Source organism: Pollachius pollachius, assembly GCF_949987615.1.
Source record: "Pollachius pollachius genome assembly, chromosome: 3".
NCBI classification, from domain to species: domain Eukaryota; kingdom Metazoa; phylum Chordata; class Actinopteri; order Gadiformes; family Gadidae; genus Pollachius; species Pollachius pollachius.
The window spans coordinates 39,537,560-39,556,313 of NC_136936.1; the positions used below are offsets into that span (position 1 = coordinate 39,537,560).

An 18,754-nucleotide genomic window follows, 5' to 3' on the forward strand; every position below is an offset into this window, starting at 1 on the left:
TCACTGACGCTGGCGCTGCTGCGTCTCTTCATGGTCTTCAGGTGCTCGTCGTATCTGAAGTGACGTTTCTCCAGCGGCGACGAGAAGTCCTCCATCACCGCGTCGAACTCACAGAGCACGTCATTAAGGTCTTCCTCGTCCACAAAAGTCGCTGCAAAAATGATGAAAAATGAATATTAGAAGCTAATTTAAACAAAATAGTGTTTTGGGGAATTTCAAGAGCTCAGTCTAAATTGCCAAAACAGTTAAACTCTACCATATAAAGTAAACCTACAGAAGCCGTATATTCTAGCAATAATGAAGTAATAATGTTAGTGACCAATAGAAAAGTTTTGAAGTAATGAAGGTTTAAAAAAAACAATATGTAAACTTACATTTGACCTGAGAATTCAATTTTGGAGACTTCATGGTTCCTCGTTGATGGGATAAGGATGCTGGATTATCCGGTCCAAAGGAAGAAGATTTTACAGGATCTTGGTCTATCTTGCGCTACCTGGTTAGTGCCGCTACTCCTGTCCTGATCTGAAGGGTCCCGCGCCGAGAAGTGCCTTTTCAATCTCCAGAGCACTTAGGGGGCGTTGACAAGGAGAGGGAGGGAGGGAGGGAGGGGGGAGAGGGAGCGAGAGAGGGAGGGAAGGAGGGAGGGAGAGAGAGAGAGAAAGAGAGCTTCTGGGCTAGAGTTACATTCGCTGGCCTCATCATCATCAAAAAAATTGTTTGTAAACAACAACTTGTCATTTGGTACGCTGAGAACTGACGCAGATATTATGTGGCTTATCATTGGAACATTTTGCGATGGTCAACTTTTTAATATAATTATATTGACCTGTTGGGTGTGTATGATATATGGATAAAGAGTGACCTAGAGAAGTGAGCACTGGATGTCATGAGTATATTTTCAGAAAGGCACGATATTTGGGTTTATCGCGTTTGCAGCCTAGACATGACATTTCGCGTCTTGTGTGTCATGTCCTCTTGCGAGGTAATAACGACATCTGGCGGTGTAAAGGATGATTTCAATGTTTTTCAGTGTACAAGACCCCAAAATAATATAATTTATGAACGAAGCATTAACACCTTAGCTTTTCTACCATACACTGCCAAACCACACTTTGTAAACAAAGGTCTTTCAGTTTTTTTGTCAATAATTGCACCCCATTGACTGATCCTTGCCCACCAATAAAACGATGGCCAAATACTTCTGATCTCCCTTCGCAGCAGGAATATGCATAGGTTTCTGGGAATGGGCTACCCCCTATCCCTACAGGCTACTTATAGGGGGATCAGTAGTGGACAGCTCGGTCTCCATGCTGCAACGATCACACCTCCAGTGTCCAATTTAGCAGGACCAGGCAGATGGACAAACGTGATCTGCGTCTGCAGCTGCAAGTGACTGTTGTCTCTGGAGCCCCAAGGTGTGACTTTATGATGGCTCCCGTCTCAGCAGAGGTGCTAAAGGTGACACCTTGTAATAGCGGGAGAGAGATCCAAAGTTCTCACACACACCATAATGAGCACAGCAGGGTCCTTACCCCTCACGTCCTCTCTGCACGTGTGTGTGTGTGTGTGTGTGTGTCTCTCTCTCTCAAGATTTAAGGGCTTTATTCAGATGAAAAGTTCTTGCATACTCTCCATAAAACCGATATAGGTTGTTGCCAATATGACTATAGAATTTTTTTAAGGATTGTTGAATGGAAAAATTGAATAATAGGACGATTCAAAACTGTTGAGACCAACATTTATACATTCATCCATATTCCTTAATATGCTTTCATAATACAAACAACTCTCCATGCAGTGTTTCAGTTGATTATAAATTCTGTCGTTCTGGAATATGATAACAGTAAGCGAGCAGGTTGCAAAATTATGAACATATATAAATCTTCATGTCATAAACTATGTTTTAAATCTATGCATGGTTTTGGTGATGCTTTCAATATCATCAGTAACCGGGATGTCAATACATTCATTTTCTGGCTAATTCGAATTTTCATAAGACATTTATTCCAATGAAATACTGTCAGGCTAACACCTAACAACATCGACTTTAAAATAGGAATTTTGTTTGCGTTGTCTTGTTGTGTTGTTTATTGGGTTAAGTTAACTGAATGCAAAAGTGTGTTTATTGAGGAGATAAAGTGGCTAGAATCTCCTGCTCCGATGACTCTATTGGCATGCTGTTTGACTCCCAGCTGAAAGCTTCTTCGTCTGGTCCAATGTCCTATGTCATCGACACACATCTGTCACATGTTATAGGCATTCATATTTTCACATAATTTGCATGAGCCTGTTACTCAAAGTCACAGCCGAGCAACTCTATTCGCATGGTGATGGAGCTCTCCCATGTCACGGGAATGACCCGGATGAACCGGGAGAAGATGGGTGGGTAAATGTAGTTCCTCACAGGGCCATTGTTATCCGTGTTCCCGGTAAACCTCTGCACCCAGAGAAAAAGAAAGATAAAGAAAGAAAAAGTTTAGGATCACAATGTTTTCTATGAGGAGACCTTCAATCAGAATCACAAGTAATCACAGAAAATACTGGTTTGTGTGCCTTAACAACACTGCTATAAAGCTGTTTAAAAAAAACTGCATTTCCGATAGAACTTACCCTCGATGTGTATTCCTCGTCGTCTGTGTATTGCGTCCAGAGTACACCATCCTCACTGTATTCCAGGGTAAAGGAGATGACATACATCGCTTTGCCCATAGATTTGGCTCCCTGCGTGATGATGCCTGTGATCTTCTTGACCTCGGTCAACTCTATCTGAAGCCACTGGTTGTAGTCCGCCTTCTGGAGCCAAAAATACATGAAAGAAGTATTATTACTATGAGTGTGTATCTTTCCTTTATAGGACGATCCGATATGTATCTAGATACATGCGCTACGAAACTATTCAGTGCCGAAACATTTTAATATGAAACGATTCGATGCGATTCGATTTCAAAGTTCTAACGATCCGGTGCGATTTGATGAGATATGATTCAATCGAGCGATCTGATTGACTTAAAAAAGATAATTTATTACGAGTGATCTGATTGGTCGTAAAAATGTATTTATTTCAAGTGATCTGATTGGTCGAAAAAAAAGAAATATGAGCCATCTCATTGGTCGAAAAAAAAAGAAAGATTGCTCTAAATAAATAATAACAATTCACTAATCAGATTGTTGTACTAGTGTTAATGAGTGTCTGTTGTTTATTGCTGGTATTTTGAAGTGTTTATTGAGTGTATTCATCAGTACTATCATCGTACCAAAGCCTGCCAGGCGTTGACCGTTCCCTGTAAGTTGAGGCGAGCGAGAGATGGGTTCCAGGGACCACCAAACCAGCTGCTGGCTCTGGAGCTGGCTGTGATCTGATGGTCCTTGATCAGTCCGTCCTCCATACCCAGAGGCACAGAGCAACCTGCAACACGGGGGCTGGGGTTAGTCAAAACTCAGAAGTATTGCTCTTCTGACACACTCTATTCCACACTCCACTATCCAGTATCACAAACCTAAGGCATACATTAACATTTATATTTATATGATTTAAGTGATGTATTTGTATACATCATTACATTTGTATACATACAGACATTTGTATTGATATCTTCTCACCATCAAGCTCACAACCATACATTTCCATGCGGACCGTGGCTGTATTATACCAGTGGTTTGGGTGGAATCTAACGTAGCGTCCAATCAAAGGAGGGAACAGTATTTGCTTTTCCACACCAGTAGCATCATTGTTTCCTGGGAAATTCTTCAAAATAGATCAACAAGAGAGAAGTGGAGGGACAGACAGAGAAACAGTGAGCAAGAGACAGAGACAAAAGCTAGATAAAGATGAAGTTTTAGTCCCAAATACTTTTAGTACTAAATATAATAATCCTTGGGTAACATGCTATACCATGCTGCATCTTTGTAATTAAAGAGAAAAATCAAGTAAAAAATCACAAACATAATCAAAACTCAGGGACAGCAAGGCTATCAATGTTTCTGATTTGTGCAGTTGTTACAGCCGTACCAAGCAGATGCTTTGCTCTGTCTCCCCCTCTTGGTGTTTTATTGTCTGTGCAGGCGTTCCTTTGTTTTTCCTCGGCTCTACACCTGTTCGACATGCACACCTGCCATCCATCTCCGGTCATCGGCCCTGCCATGTTTGAACCCTGGTTCTTCACCCACTCAATGCCAGATCGTTGTTTCAACCTCTGTGGTATTAAACCACTCGGCTTTAGTGAATGTCATATTTCTACGTTTGTTTTGTGTTCCATGCTGTTTTTCCGTACTGTTCTCATCCTCTAATAAACCTGTTTTTTTCAACTTCCAGTGCCTGTGTCTGCACTTGGGATTTCCTTGTTTGATCATAAAAGCAGTGATTTCTGATGAGTGGCAGGGAGAAACAAGCATCATCTTTATTCTGCATTGTTTCTGTAGTTTAATTGAATGGCTTAGTTTTTCATCATAATCTTTTATATAATAGAGCAAATGTTCATGGAATATTTTGGCTCAGTGTTTAAAGTGTTTGTCATGGTGTTTATAATTCAGACTGCAAAGAAGTTTGGAGAGGTGAGTGTTAGGAAGTAACGTCTTCGGGGTACACCTCCATCCCAATACGTTAACGTATTCTGATCCTTACTGGTTTGAACCCCTGCTGTAGCGGTGTGGTGTCTGAGAAACAGCGACATACTACTGAGGGCATTCATGTTGCTGCACTGACCTTTCTAAATGATGGGCTGTCACCCTTGAAGAAGATCCAGCTTCTGCGGTCTGTGCTGTAGGAGATGGTGTAGTTGACCACGTACTGGGACTGAAACATCTGTTTGGCTCCCTGGGTGGCCACCTGGCTTATCACCACTGGCCGCAGGAAATCCACCTGCATCAAGGGGTTAATGAGTCAGATCCTCTCTGTGGCATCACGTACGATGCACGTTGCGAACATAGTACTGTTTATTGTAGTATTAGCATTGAATGGCACACACTGCTTTTAAATTGCAATTATTTTTTATAATTGTATAATTAATATACAATATATAATCGTACTACTATAATAGCAGGCCTGTCGGGCAAGTTGCTCCTTCGAATGTGCAAAGCAGCCTGCAGCTCGCGCAGTCTTACCAGCCACTGGCCGCACTAAAGCCGCTTTTCCACCGAGCAGCCGGCCCCCTTAATGCCGCGTTTGCACCGAGCGGTGCGGTTAGGTGCAGCTCAGAGCGGGAAAGCTCGTTTACTGTTCGCGTCTCCACCGCCGACAGTACCCTTAAGGTAGGGCGGGTTTAAGCCAATAGCAGCCGATGGCGATAGCCGCGGTAGAAAGGTAAGCATTGTGATATCATAGCCGCGCGACACAGTGAAGCCTGCTAATAAATGAAATAAAAAAGAAGAACGCAACACATTTAACAAAGAGCGACAATGGAGGACGTCCAAGAAGGACGTTGAAATTTTGTGCAACATGTTTTTCAATCAACGAAGCTTTCGCCATTGTCCAGAAATACCTCACGGGTACTGTGTTAGTTAGTTTGTTTTTATGCCCCTGTCGCACCGATGTGACGATTCTGTCAACCAATCAACGGACGGCGTGTGTAGCTCCACCTTTTTGGCACCCTTTCACCCTTTTCGCTGCACCTTTTCGCTGCACCTTTTCGGCACCCTTCTCGGCACCGCTTGGTACCCCAACGGAGGAATACTGGAAATAGGAGAGACTCCGCGCGTTTAATGCCGGACCCTGCCCAACTTTTGGTGGCGGAAACGCGAACCAAACCGCACCACACCGCTTGATTGAAATGTTACAAGACAACGGCATGATCATGATAGCGTCGACACACTCTCCCAGGTAAGACGTTATGTCTATAGACATCCTGAAATGTCTTGCGATATTGATATCCTCCCCAATGTTCAGTTTCAGAAGAAGCTGTTTGTTATTAATATTTTCAACAATCCAATAGTAGTTGCCATTCATTTTAAAGGGGACATATTATACCACCAGGTGCGGGTGTGATGACCAACGTTTGCTTTAGTCCACTGGGTAGGCTTGTAGACTGATCTATCAAGCACACATCTAGGTGGACACGCCCACTAGTGATGTCAGAAGAGGCCGATTTTCAAAACGGCCTTTACGGGCTAATCACACTCAGACCTGGTGGTATAATATGTCCCTTTTAAAAATGTCAATGCACTTTGAACCCTGAACAACAGTAAAATCTATTCAATAATTGATTTGCATGCAGTTTACTACACTTTCCAATGAACAATTACCCCTGTAACCCATAAAATGCTCACACTATAATACAAGGAGAAAATTAATATGCTTGCTTCATACCGTAAGGACGAAATTATTATTCTTGCTTCATTATGTAATAGGTGAACCAAAATGTTATACATTATAGCATTATAGACCAAATGTTATTATAGTATGCACTCACCAATTTGTTACATTATTGACCAGGGTTTCCACATTATAGCTATGGGTTTAATTACAACTAGAGGTTGAGCGTGCAACGTGCGTGCGGAAACTCTAGTTATATATAAATATACATTATATATAATTTATGTAATTTGTCCAGATTATTAAAGTTGCCTTTGTTATTTAAACACTTTTTCATTCAGTGAAGGTACTATTATTTTGAGGTCGCCAGGGGCGATTCTAGGGTCAGAGCTTTAGAGGTGCTGAGCACTCAATGAGCCCCACTGCCACACCACCCACCCTTTTTTCACACAAAAACAAAAAATATTTCTATTGAAAAATAACTTCATAATTTTAACATTGGTTCAACTAACTCAAAAGATTTTATGTTTTGGACATTATTTAACAATTTCAAAGACGAACAAATATAATTTTTAGAATAACATTTCTTACTCCCAAGTTTTAGGGGTGCTGAGCCCCTTTTTAGGGGTGCTTCAGCACCCCTTAAAATGGGCTAGCCTCGCCCCTGGTCTTAGCTCAAAGTTAAGTTCAAGCCTCGTTGGGCTGCTCTCGCGTGAGTACGACTCTTAAGCAAGAAGTAAGCAAGGACATCGTATAACTGCCTTTATGCTGCAGGGATACTCCAGTGTTAACATGAATTTGTATAAAAAGACACACAGCACACACACACACACACACACACACACACCTGAATCCAACTGTTGTCCTTATCTGTACTCCAAGCGTTGTATTTACCCTGCTTATTCAGTCTGGCCAAATGTGGTTCCCAGTACCCTTTAAAAGAGAACAGAAATTAGTTTTGGTGATAATGACTGATACGTATACTACTCTCAGTCGCATGTGTGGTTGTGTGTCAAGCCATGACACAATACCTCTAACGTTGTTGGATGTGATCTGGCTGTCTTTCACACTCCCGGACTCGAGACCCAGAGGATTGGAACATTCTGGGGGACACAGACACAAATAATTTGTACCATGTATAAAATAATGTGTTAAAGGACAAGACGGGTCTGGGTCATCATCCATCGTGACAACAACACCAATACTATTAAAATCATTTAGTGTGAACACGCCTGACACAAGTGCTATTATAGCAATGTACCACTTTCGTATTGGACTCAATGTGCGACAGTCAGTACAAATCTTGTGGACAAAATAAAAGTGAATCGCTATACCAAGTACTTGAAGAAAATGTTTTATCACAAAGATGTATCTGCTATATATATTTTTCTTTAAATCTGTGGCAGGCTTAATGCAAAATGCTCTTTGGCTGAAACTGCACAAGAAAGTGATTATGACAAATTATATTGGAACCAGATGTATTTGTGAATCGGGGAGATTGTTACGATGGTTTGATCCCCCGGACAGATACTGTTGGTGACCGGCTCACACCATTGTCAAGGACCAGGAACAGGGTCTGCATTCCCTTCTGTTGGATGGCGCCCACCTCTGTATCCAGCTGCCACAGACCAGGCTTGGATGGCCACATCTCTAGAGTTGCAAAGCCGCCTGGGAAAGAGCATGGCACTGTGAGAGACTGAACCTATGTCATAACAGAAATGGCTCAGCATAATGACAAAAATTACAAGTTATCAGTATGGCCTGTATTTCATAAACATATGCATTGCAAGTTTTCTCTTGGCTTTCTATACCCCCATCACCTTCACAATATTTGTTGACACCACTGATATATCAACATTGCACCATTAAATAGAGCATGAGCAGTGACTACTGACCAGGCAGCAGTGGGTACACAGCCTGTCGGTAGCTGTTGTTCATTTGGGTGAAGGTCTGTCCGTGGAAGTGGACAGTGTGAACATCCTTGGGAGCACCCATGTTGATCAGATGCCACCATGCCAGCTGCTTGGTGTAAAGCCTTAGTCCCTTCAGGCTGAATATAATACCGTTGATGGCTGTGGGTCACAATGTTGAAAGGTCTCATGAATATGGTAATGTTGTGTATCCTTACCAGGATGTTCTTCCTAGGTTGAGGAAGAACAATCAAACTGATTGTACTGGGTACAAGGTACTAGCATTCATAATCTGAGTCAAACATGGCCCCTTACAATGAAACTGAAGCTTCTCTTTGAGGTTGGGATCCAATGTTCTTCCACCTACTCGACCCTTCCTCCTCCTCATCATCTCAGAATTCTTCTCATAGTACCAGCTCTGAGACTCATCAAAGGTCATGAACAGGAGCACAAACTCCCTCACATCGACCAGCTTGGTGTTCAGGGTATCTTTCCGACAGACCAGCAGAGGCCCAATTAAACCAGAGTGGATATCTCTTTCCTAGAAGAAACCATATCGTCCATCATATTACTATTTTAAAGGTTGCATTGGCCATATAATGGAGTAATACATCGGAAGCTTTGTGTTGCCTCAGCGATTATATTTGTCATGGAATATATTTGGAAAACTGCTCAAGAACTGACCAAGGATATTAAATTACACTTACAGGATTGACACCCGAGTAGTATGTCCAGGTACGGCATGAGGACTCGCCGGGCAATGGACCCGCCGTCTCGCGTACCTCCCACAAGTATGTGAAGGTGGTGTTGGGCTGAACCTCATTGTCATACTTATACCAGTATGTGGAATTGTCCTCGTAGGACAACCCCTCAGTTAGCTTGGTATAAGATACTCCATTTGGGTGCATGGAGTATGGACGGCTGGCCCTGTTCCTGAACACTACCTACAAGCAAGGGGTTATGTGAAATGTGGAAATAGAGGCAATATTACAATGTCATTGATTGATTTGGAACATAGTTTACCCACGTCTTGTACAATTTAGGCCTGTCATCTACGAAAACTTAGGGCGCCAAACATATGGAAATCCTAGGATATGTGATCTCCAAAGATCATTTCTATGTGTTATAATAGAGTGGCAAACGCCCCTTCCGGTAGAGCCCATGGGAAAAATATGAATGGGTTTCAATGGAGAGAAAGTAATTATTTTCTGGTCCCAGTCTTTATATGCCCTGGATTGCACATATGTTGTTTGTTGATTTAAGTGATCATTTTTCATGCAAAGAAAACTAAGAAAATTTCGTGAAGAAGTTTGATAACGTTAGGTTTTGTGTGAGGCCACTCTGTGAACTACAGCTCTTCGCTGCTCTTGACGCGAATGATATACTTCACCACCCGCAATTGGAACTCTGGTACAGACATGGCGATCTCTCTGCTCCACTTCACCACTTTTTTCCAAGGGGAGGATAAAAGCATAGAAAGAGGTGAAAACCATTATAAGTTGGGGCATGTGGAGAGTTTCAGTTATGCCGATGGGAAGATTGTCGGTCTTATCCACGCCAGTCGCAGGGAGCGTGACGTCACATACGAGACATGTAGTCTTTTTCATTGTGTTTTCTCTACAGCCTTTAACTGAACAATTGCACAATAAACGGTCAAACTCTTGACATGAAAAATTATCATTTAAATCCACAAACAACATATGTGTAATCCGGGGCATGTAAAGACTGGGACCAGAAGATAATTACTTTCTCTCCATTGAAATTCATTCATATTTTTCAATCTCATAGGTCCCATGGGCTCTACCGGAAGGGGCGTGACTTCGCCACTCTGTTGTTTAAGGTTTGGACTTGAATAGTGGCAGGCGTGAGCTGCTAGTCTTACCATAATGCTCTGTCCAACCTCTGCCTTGATAAGCGGCCCAAGGATGCCCAAGTGTTCCTCCATCTCACCACGAAGGTTTGGGGTACTGAACGTACTGTCCATGTACTCCCGGAACACCACCTTGGTGAACTTTGTCTCCCGCCTTGTTTGGAGTGTCTTTTCTGGCCTCCTACGAATACAACAGAATCAATATTTTTGTCTCTTTAAAGTCACAATTTGTAAGAAAGAGCCCTACCAAGTTAGTTGGCGTGAGACGTTAAGAATAAAAAAACTCAAGAGCAGTGTTTCGTTTACTCTAACTGGCAGTGTAACTGTCACGCAAATGATCATAGATCAGCGGCCTGGGTGGCATGACCGGGAGTTTTTTTTAACAGTTCTTGTCAACAAAGTATAAGTTATAGGATGTGATTTTATTGATAACATTATTGAAATCACTATCGAATAGCATTGACTACAGATATGTCGGGTTATTTGTAGCTACGAGCTACGTGGATGTTACACATTGCAACTTTAAAACATCTGTGCATAATGTTTGTCCTTCTGGCAATGAAATAACTTTGTACTTACCTCTGTCCATAACCAGCATAGTCCCACTCCACCTCCTCAGCAGATATGAAATAAGTCCTCACATTCTTGCCCAAAGTTTTAAGGTAGTACTTGGTGACTTCATCCAGAGTGAAACTCAGCATGTCGTCTTTGCTGCCATATGGGTCTTTATAGGATACATATTCATACTCGTCTTGCTTGGAATCATCATGATTGTCAATAAGATCGTCTCCATCGTCACTGGGAACATACAGCTCATAGTCGCTCCAGTCCGGCCGGGGAACACCGATGACCACTGGTATGTTGATCAGGTCCGCTGTGCTAGAGACGGGCTGTATCTGCGGCCCATTGTGTCGCATTCCGCGGGGGGACATTCCTGGGATGGATCCCAGAGGAGGGACCGGCGGGCCACTCCTGGGCTGGGGCTTGAATTCCTTCTTCTTCTTAGTTTTCATGCTCCGGCCTTTCTGTGGTATTTGGCGGAGGTTCACCTTCTTCGTCTTAGGCTTCTTTATTGGGGTAGAGGTTGTTTGAGCTTCAGGAAGAGGGGCATCGTAACTGCGATACTTGACATGTTCATAAGGGATCTTCAAAGGAACAGTTTGGTGTGTCCCATCATAGGTCCAGTTGTGTCCCTGTGGGTCTAAGCGGCTGGTTCTGATGGCATTTGAACTGTGGTTTTGAAGGTAGATTACGATTTCCTCAGAGTTTACGGAGTCGCTCAGATCCACATTGTTGGTTTCTGGAAACTGGTGACTGGTTTGTGCTGGGGAGCGAGAGATTAAATTCTCATTGAGGAAACTTTTCAATGAATTGAACTGGTCAAGGAAGGCAGCCCAACTTTTGCTATGGTTAGAGCTCATTTGCTCTGCTGAAGGATATATTGATGTACTTATTTTGCCATTATGTGAGGTCAAAGTTTTAGTCACGTTATTTGAATCGATTTCAAAATTTAAACCATCATGAATGGAATTTTCTGGAATTGTTTCATTTCCAAAGGAATATCTTTGATTTCTGTTCTCTGTCTTGGTCACTGTGTGCGTCGAGTCGTTTGCCTCGGTCATGTTCATGGTGTCCTCCACCCTGATCTCAACCATGCTTCTGGTTTGTTTATGCATTTTCTTTTTGGAAAGAAATGCATAACCAATGGCCTCCTTAATAACATTAGACAAAATATCCTTTGTTAACTGTGTCAGTTTATAAAATGTATCCGTATCATTGATAGAAGATGCATTGATCTCTGGCAAGACTGTAGCATTTATCCCATCTCCAAAAGGCTTGGTCCTATTCAGGACCAAGCGATCCACCTTTCTTCTGGTATGGTTATGCATTTCCTCAATGATGGCCTCCTCACTAACATTGGACAATATATCCTTTGTTAACTGTGTCACATTATAAAATGTATCTGTGTCATTGATAGAAGATGCATTGATCACTGAAGCATTTATGCCATCTCCAAAAGGCCCCTGCTGGCCGCCTCGCTCTATCTCAGACTCCTCATTCAAGGCAGACCCTGTCTGGTCCTCTATATCCAGCCGAACCATTTCATTAGTACCATTGGAAGTGGGACCTTGAGGGGGTACAACATAAGAAAACACTTCATGTATGTTCTCTGTCTGAGTGATGCGTTCAGAGGTCTTGTTTCCAATGGTCTGAGTTGAATTCAATCCCTCAACTTTAAAAGTGTACCTCACATTTCTTTTTAAGGTCATGCTTATATTGGTTGCCCCAGATATCAAAGGTATAGTGGTATTATTAAGTATTGCATTTGCTGTCTCAGGAATAAAAGTGCTGTTTATGGGAAAAAGGTTTGTAGGCATACTCTGGTTGGTGGATATGTTGTCTTTGCTTTGTGAGACATTAGTGTCAATACTTGCGCTGCTATTCTTTATCCATGTGGCAGTTTCACTCTTGCTTTGGTTTAGAATATAAGCGGTTAGGTTTGTTTTGTATATTTCTTGCTGAGCTGACAATGTCTCATTTTGACTCATTGGAATTGAGTCTGGCTCTTTCGTGATGTTGCTTTTCCCCATATCCGTCTTTGTAGCGGTAGTTTGGATACCAGAAAAAGGTTTTGAATCTTGCTCTGGAACATCAACTGCATCAAAGTCAAGGAAAGAGAGGTCTATCTGCTCGACGTCTGAATCGCTGCTTTGCTTCTTTAGAGATCTCAGGCCTAGTAGGCCTGCGTAATAGTCTGTGTAACTATCACCCACTACTTTTTTCTTATTTTCAACCTCTTGCTCCTTTTTCAATTTGTCCTCCTGGTCGATTTCTTCCAAAGTGGAGGGTTTCCACAGAGAAAATCCTATGTTTGGCTCGTTGTAGTCACTGTACTCATATTCAATGTCACGGTAACACTCCACATCTTGGAATCTCAATCGCATGCCCTTGGTTGACCCATGGGAGTTCAGAGTCATGAGCAGCCAGACCCCTGAATAATTCAGGAGACAGAGACACTTCATTTAGGACTATTCTAAAGCAATTAAAACATTGACATTTCACAAAATCATAGCGAGCCAAAACTGACCAATATTGTCCATGTTCATGAAGATTGTTTCCCCTGTCATAGGGTAGAGTCCAAGGATGTCTTCAGTGCGGTCATTGAGATTAAATGTGTGGCCATAGAAGGTAACAGACTGAATGTAGTCCTGTGCGCCAACACTTGACACATGCCAAGTTGCAATTTCTCCATTACAAAATCCCAAAATTTGACCGCTCTCAAACACATAACCATTAATTGCTGCGAAGAGAAAAAAAGAAAGCTGTGTTTGTGTTTGCCAACCAAATTTGAATTGAACACAAAAAATGACGGATATACATGGAAAATATAAAAGATAGAGAAACTCACTGTGCATGACATTTGACTTATAAAAGTCTGGTTCTGCCTTGTTCACAGTTTCTTCCTCACATGTGCTTTGAATATTGTCATCTAGGTACCAGCTCTTGTTTTCATCAAACACCGTGAACATGGCATGCTGCTCCTTGTCTGCTTTAAGCTTTGAACAACACAAAACCCATCTTATTAATACACGTCATTGCTTGTATGCTTCCTAGTTAAGTAAACCTAATCTCAAACAAACTATTGAAGTGAACAATAACACGTTAATCTGTGATCCAGCAGTCCTAAAAGCCAGCGCTTTTAGGTTAACCATGAGAGCGAACTCACCTAGCTGAAGAGTCAAAAGTGACGTTGTATTGTTCTTATATATAAGAACATTGCCCAAACTCTATCATGTATATATACATGATAGAGTTTGGGCAAGTCAGTGGCTAGGTACTCAATTGCCCAACTCGGAAAAGCTTGATTCAATTTCACATTTACAACTTTATAACAACCTTTTCACAGTTTTCTTCAGCTGGCTGAGTTTGTGTTTGCCATTAGCGTGCTTAAAGATCCCTGCCTCCATCGATGTGATTGGTCGATTCGTGTCCGACCAAACATGTTGGTTTACATCTTTAAATGTTAATCAAAAGTCTGATTTGTGAGACTAGTGTTGTGTTACCTGTACATTCCTGACATTCAGAGACTGACTCTTGCAGATGAGGAGGGGTCCTATCAGCCCAGAGGCGATGTCCCGGGGTGTATCCACTGCACTGTGGTACAGGTAGGTCAGGCACCGTGCGTCTGTACCCAGGGGCTCATCTTCCTCCACCACTTTCCACTCATAACGGTGTGTCTGACCTGGCCGGACAGCATGGGTCTGATTGCCTTTTAATAAACCGAGAAGCTATTATTGTATTATTATTATGGGAACAGGCAGCCCACACCAATCCAATCAATTGGATTGGTGTCTGCATAGAAAACATATATCCATCATCCGCTAGGAATCTTCTATTTTCCTCTCCTCTTCTATTCTTCTCTGATCAAATATGAATTTGTGTGCTTGTTTAGCTTATTGTCATATTATATGATCCATTTTGTTATTGTTGTGTTTGTTGTCGTCTTGTGAACAGTGTTCTGTTGCAAACCTCCTTCAGGATACGTCGCTCCCTCTTGTGACTTCTCGATCGTCAGCCCATGTGGGTAGATGCTGTAGGGTTTGGAAGCCTTGTTCTTAAAGACCACCTGTGAAAGATCAATGGGACCATATAGTCAGTACACTTATCACTTCAGTCTGGAAGTAGGTGGTAAGTCTGTCTCGTACCTTGATGACATCTCTGATCTGGGCTCTGATCACAGGGCCCAGTATGCCGACCTCTGCTTTTCTCTGCTTTTCCTCTGACCTCACGGTGAACGTTTCATCTGTGTACTGTGTATAGACCGCCTTTTTGTAAGTCCTGCCTATTCTGTGGTTACCCTGGTCAAGGTAATTCACCTTGAAGTCCCTAAAATAAATACAAATTAAGAATGTATATTAGTAATAATCAACACTTTGTGTATAAAATATACAAACCCTATATATAGGGTTTGTATATTTTTGCTAGAAGCCAACTTTTGAAAGGGTATTAACTCATCAATGTATGCTGGCATTTTGGGGGCGTAGTTCCACATGACCTCCTCAGCGGCGATGTAGTACGTCCACTCCTTGCTGTGGCGCTGCTGCTCTATGGTCAACCTACGTCGGTTAGCTTCGAAGCCCTTGCAAGTCGTCACATCCACAAAGCCATGCATGCCGGCTGAAATATGGACATTTTATTAGTTAATGTATATTGCCCTTACCATGTATCAAAAAATGTACTTTACATGTGTGAATGTCCAGCTCCATAGCCACTGAATGAATGTGGTTTGAGTGAACATACCTTCCATGTGCTTGTTGGTCTGTGAGGACAGGAGCCAGCGGCCTGGGTGAACGGCCCTCATGCTGCCAGTGGTGGCCGAGCCGCTTACCAGCCCCACGGTGGACATCTTATGGCCCCGGTGCTGTAGCACTTGGCCGTTCATGTGCACAGAGAACACATCCTGCTCGGAGCTCATGCCCACCAGATGCAGACTCACGGTGCTGTGAGCACAGATGTCAACATCTGGAGAGAAATGTTTGTTATTTATTTATTTGGCTGCGTGCGTGTCTGTGTGTGTCTGTTTGTCCATGTGTTAATAACAAAAATAAACTGCTTAAATACATGAAAATGTCCAAAGCTAGCTGCAAACTGACTCATTGTCCAATGACTGACCTGGTAGGGAGCCCGCTGCGTATCCATTGATAGTGTGCATCACGTGGTTGCTTGAGGAGTAGCCTGCTGGGGTGAACCAGCTCTCTTTCTCATCAAACACCCCGAACAGGAACACATACTCCTGTGGGAAATGCACTTGCTTGCCCAACTCATTTAGACTGCCTGGGATCAGAGAGAGACCGAGATAGAGAGAGATAGTTGAGAGATATCACCGACAGTGTATATGATCGATGCATCCTAACTAAGCTCCTCTCCATGCATTCTCATCTCACGACGGAACACATGGGACAGGGTGCTTCAAGTGAGCGTGATTGGAGAGAGGGCAGGACATCTGAGGAGTAATTTCTGTTTTAAGTAACATGGGTTAAGCTTGGAAAGGCAAGAGAGAGGGAGGGAATTCTGATAGAGGGATATCTGTTTCCATGACTGGTTTTGGAAAAAGTTGTTATAGAATACGAAACGGTTGTTATTGTCCGTTTCATATTCTACCTGCTCCAGGGACTGTGTAGTGGCCTACACAGCTCAAAAGAAGTATAAGAGAACGGGAATTGCGTTGAAGTAGACTGGGATATTATTACAATTCTTGACCTTCTCTCATCTGCCACTCAAACACAGCCACTCGTGTGTATTCTGTATCGTGTTGTGTGTCTGAGCAGTCATCACACAGGGAGAGGGTGTACCTGGCTTGCAAAGCAACAAGGTGCCGATGAGGCCACTGTTGTAGTCTTTCACCACGTTCAGGTGAGAGACATAGGTGTAGGTGAGGCAGGCGGGGTCGTCTTTCTGCGGAGCTACGCTGGAGGTGACCGCCCAGTAATAGGTGTGCTCACCACCAGGGCGCACCACATCGTCCTCCTTCTCCTTCAGAGAGGTGTTGTCAAAATACGAAGCCCCTGCAAGAAACAGTTTACAGTCTCATGGAAAGGAAAGGGAAAGATAAGTATTTTCTCTGAGGTGAATGACAAAAAATAAATAACACTTAATTAGAAAAAAAAAAGTATTTGTATATCAGGCGAAATATCATGTTATAATGTTAGATTATTAATGCTGATGATAGTTTTCCTCTTATGCGTGCTGAAAAAAAAGTCTTATGTTAAAATATGTGGGAGACTTTGTTTGTGTTTATGCTGTAACCCTGCTTGTATTTTTTGATAGTCATTTGTTTGGATAATAAGGTTGAGACGTTGTCCTTTTTAATTTTCTCCACTTCCTAAGGGTTGTTGCTTCAAGTATTAATTTAATTAATGAACTTGTTCCAGAAGAGCACTCTTATGTTTGGTTATTGTTTTCTGTGAGGGGGTCCCAGACTGATTCCCATCATTCAACAAGACTTCCTGTTGGACTTCAATGCTGTACCCCGCTGAATCTGCTTGCTTCGGGTAATATTTCAAAACAAGCTAAACACAGCTGTTTGGGTATTACCTCATTTTGTTTGCTTAACATAATGAGTAACAACCAACCAGAACTCTGTGAATGTTCCCAATTGATTGTGTATTTCACATTCTTGGGGATAGTATCTTCAGAACTTGGTTAACCACCACATTCAGTGTGGGCCACGATGTGCAAGTACGGCCAGGGGTAACAGCAAGCACCCACCCTCCGACTGTTTGCCGTAAGCGATTCCATGTGGGTGGAGGCTGTAATCCCGGTCCGCCATGTTCCTGAAGGTGACCACAATGGTCTCTCCCTCCTGAGCCCTCAGCGTTGGCCCCAGCAGACCTGTGGAACATACATCGATTCACCTCATCCATTATCAGTCATGTATTCACCTTCATCTGCTGGAGTCATTTGAATTCTCATCATGTCACATACTTTCACAGTATTGAAGAATACTTCATCTCTTTTAGTGGGTGAAAACAATATGGCAGTGATTAATATAATTAATATTATATAGGGCAAAATGATTAAATAGTGGTCAATTGGTTAAGGGTAAAATGATCTATTTAGAATATTGCAGACTGAATGAGATGAACATGATTTACCTAGCCAGAGGGGATGAGTCTTGGGCTGCTTGAAGTCTCTCTCATACTCCCTAAAGACTACTTTCTTATAGGTGGAATCGGTCCTGGAGCAGGGTGGAAAAGTACCAAAAGTGAATCCACCCATTGACCCCATCACCAGCCAAGCTTCCTTCAATTACCAAACCAGTCACAGGGGAAGGAAGCTGAGGAAATGTTCCTTAAGCAACTTTGTAAGTAGCTCATGTCAAAGCTGAATCTACAATGAGGATATATTTAAATATTATCCAATGATGATTGCATAGCATACTACAATGTTTTCAACTGATTAGAACAGCATGCACTGGCAGCCAAATACAACAGCTTCTCTCAAGTTATCCACAGACTCTGCAACATGATTGCCCAAGAGGGCCAAATGCCATGCCAAAGTTAATAATTGACAAATTCACAAATGCCAAAAGTCACGAAAGCAAACTTAATAGACAATACCTGTTCCTTATGCTGTTATAACATGATTAAAATTAGCACTACATGTCAAACATGAATTAACAGAAGAAGAAATCAAGTGGATTAGAGGCATACCCAAGAGAATCCTTGCCTGAGTAGTTCCAGTTAATCTCAACAGCAGCTATATAGTAATGTCTCTCCTCAGGGTTGTCCTGGTCTGCTGTGACATTTGGAAGAACAGCCAGAAGAACCAGGAAAGGCACAAAACACTGGGGCCCAGCCCAGGAGCAAAGCCTCATATCTGAGGGTTGGAATGACAGATGATAACGCACAACGTCTGTTCCTCAAGCCAGGAAACCGTATTCTGACACAACGCTCCGCTCTCTACACGCTTTATCTGTTACTGACACACATACACAGAACTACGAGCAAACACACATAGACAAGATGACTCAGTGGGTCCCAGTGCAATGAACTGTGTCTAGATTTTTTTTTTTTTTTCTAACCTGTTAGATGAAAACCATCTGTGTTTTGACTGGGCGTTCCCTTTCCATCATCTATCCAAAAGTACTGTAAAGACGACAATTTCACGAGCAATTATACATCAAAATTTCTGGCATTTTTTTTTGCAGATCCTCAAACAATCATA

At 42.4% G+C, this 18,754-nt stretch overlaps 2 protein-coding genes across 3 annotated transcripts in view; both read right to left on the bottom strand.

The window, feature by feature from the left end:
- rgcc (regulator of cell cycle) overlaps nt 1-514 on the bottom strand; it is a gene marked incomplete at its 3' end in the record, with an annotated part of 5,300 nt that extends 4,786 nt beyond the window's left edge. For both annotated transcript variants that reach the window (XM_079733925.1, XM_079733924.1), the window contains exons 1-2: nt 375-514; nt 1-151 (exon numbers count right to left, since the gene is read on the bottom strand). The exon at nt 1-151 is cut by the window's left edge and continues 23 nt beyond it. In XM_079733925.1, coding sequence (XP_079590051.1) covers nt 1-151; nt 375-408 — 185 coding nt within the window. In that variant the 5' untranslated portion in view covers nt 409-514. The remainder of the gene's footprint in view (nt 152-374) is intronic.
- Nucleotides 515-2,290: 1,776 nt separating this feature from the next.
- f5 (coagulation factor V) lies at nt 2,291-18,404 on the bottom strand (the record flags this gene model as incomplete). Its single annotated transcript, XM_079731826.1, has 27 exons — nt 2,291-2,437; nt 2,611-2,793; nt 3,255-3,406; nt 3,601-3,745; nt 4,703-4,858; nt 7,095-7,180; nt 7,279-7,350; nt 7,799-7,915; nt 8,143-8,319; nt 8,473-8,698; nt 8,865-9,101; nt 10,040-10,208; nt 10,607-10,738; nt 10,838-11,403; nt 12,679-13,019; nt 13,116-13,328; nt 13,437-13,584; nt 14,092-14,297; nt 14,558-14,654; nt 14,734-14,914; nt 15,040-15,205; nt 15,329-15,550; nt 15,701-15,862; nt 16,381-16,593; nt 17,297-17,419; nt 17,683-17,765; nt 18,241-18,404. The coding sequence occupies 27 exons, from the start codon at nt 18,402-18,404 to the stop codon at nt 2,291-2,293; spliced, it is 4,884 nt and encodes a 1,627-aa protein (XP_079587952.1).
- Nucleotides 18,405-18,754: the final 350 nt, after the last annotated feature.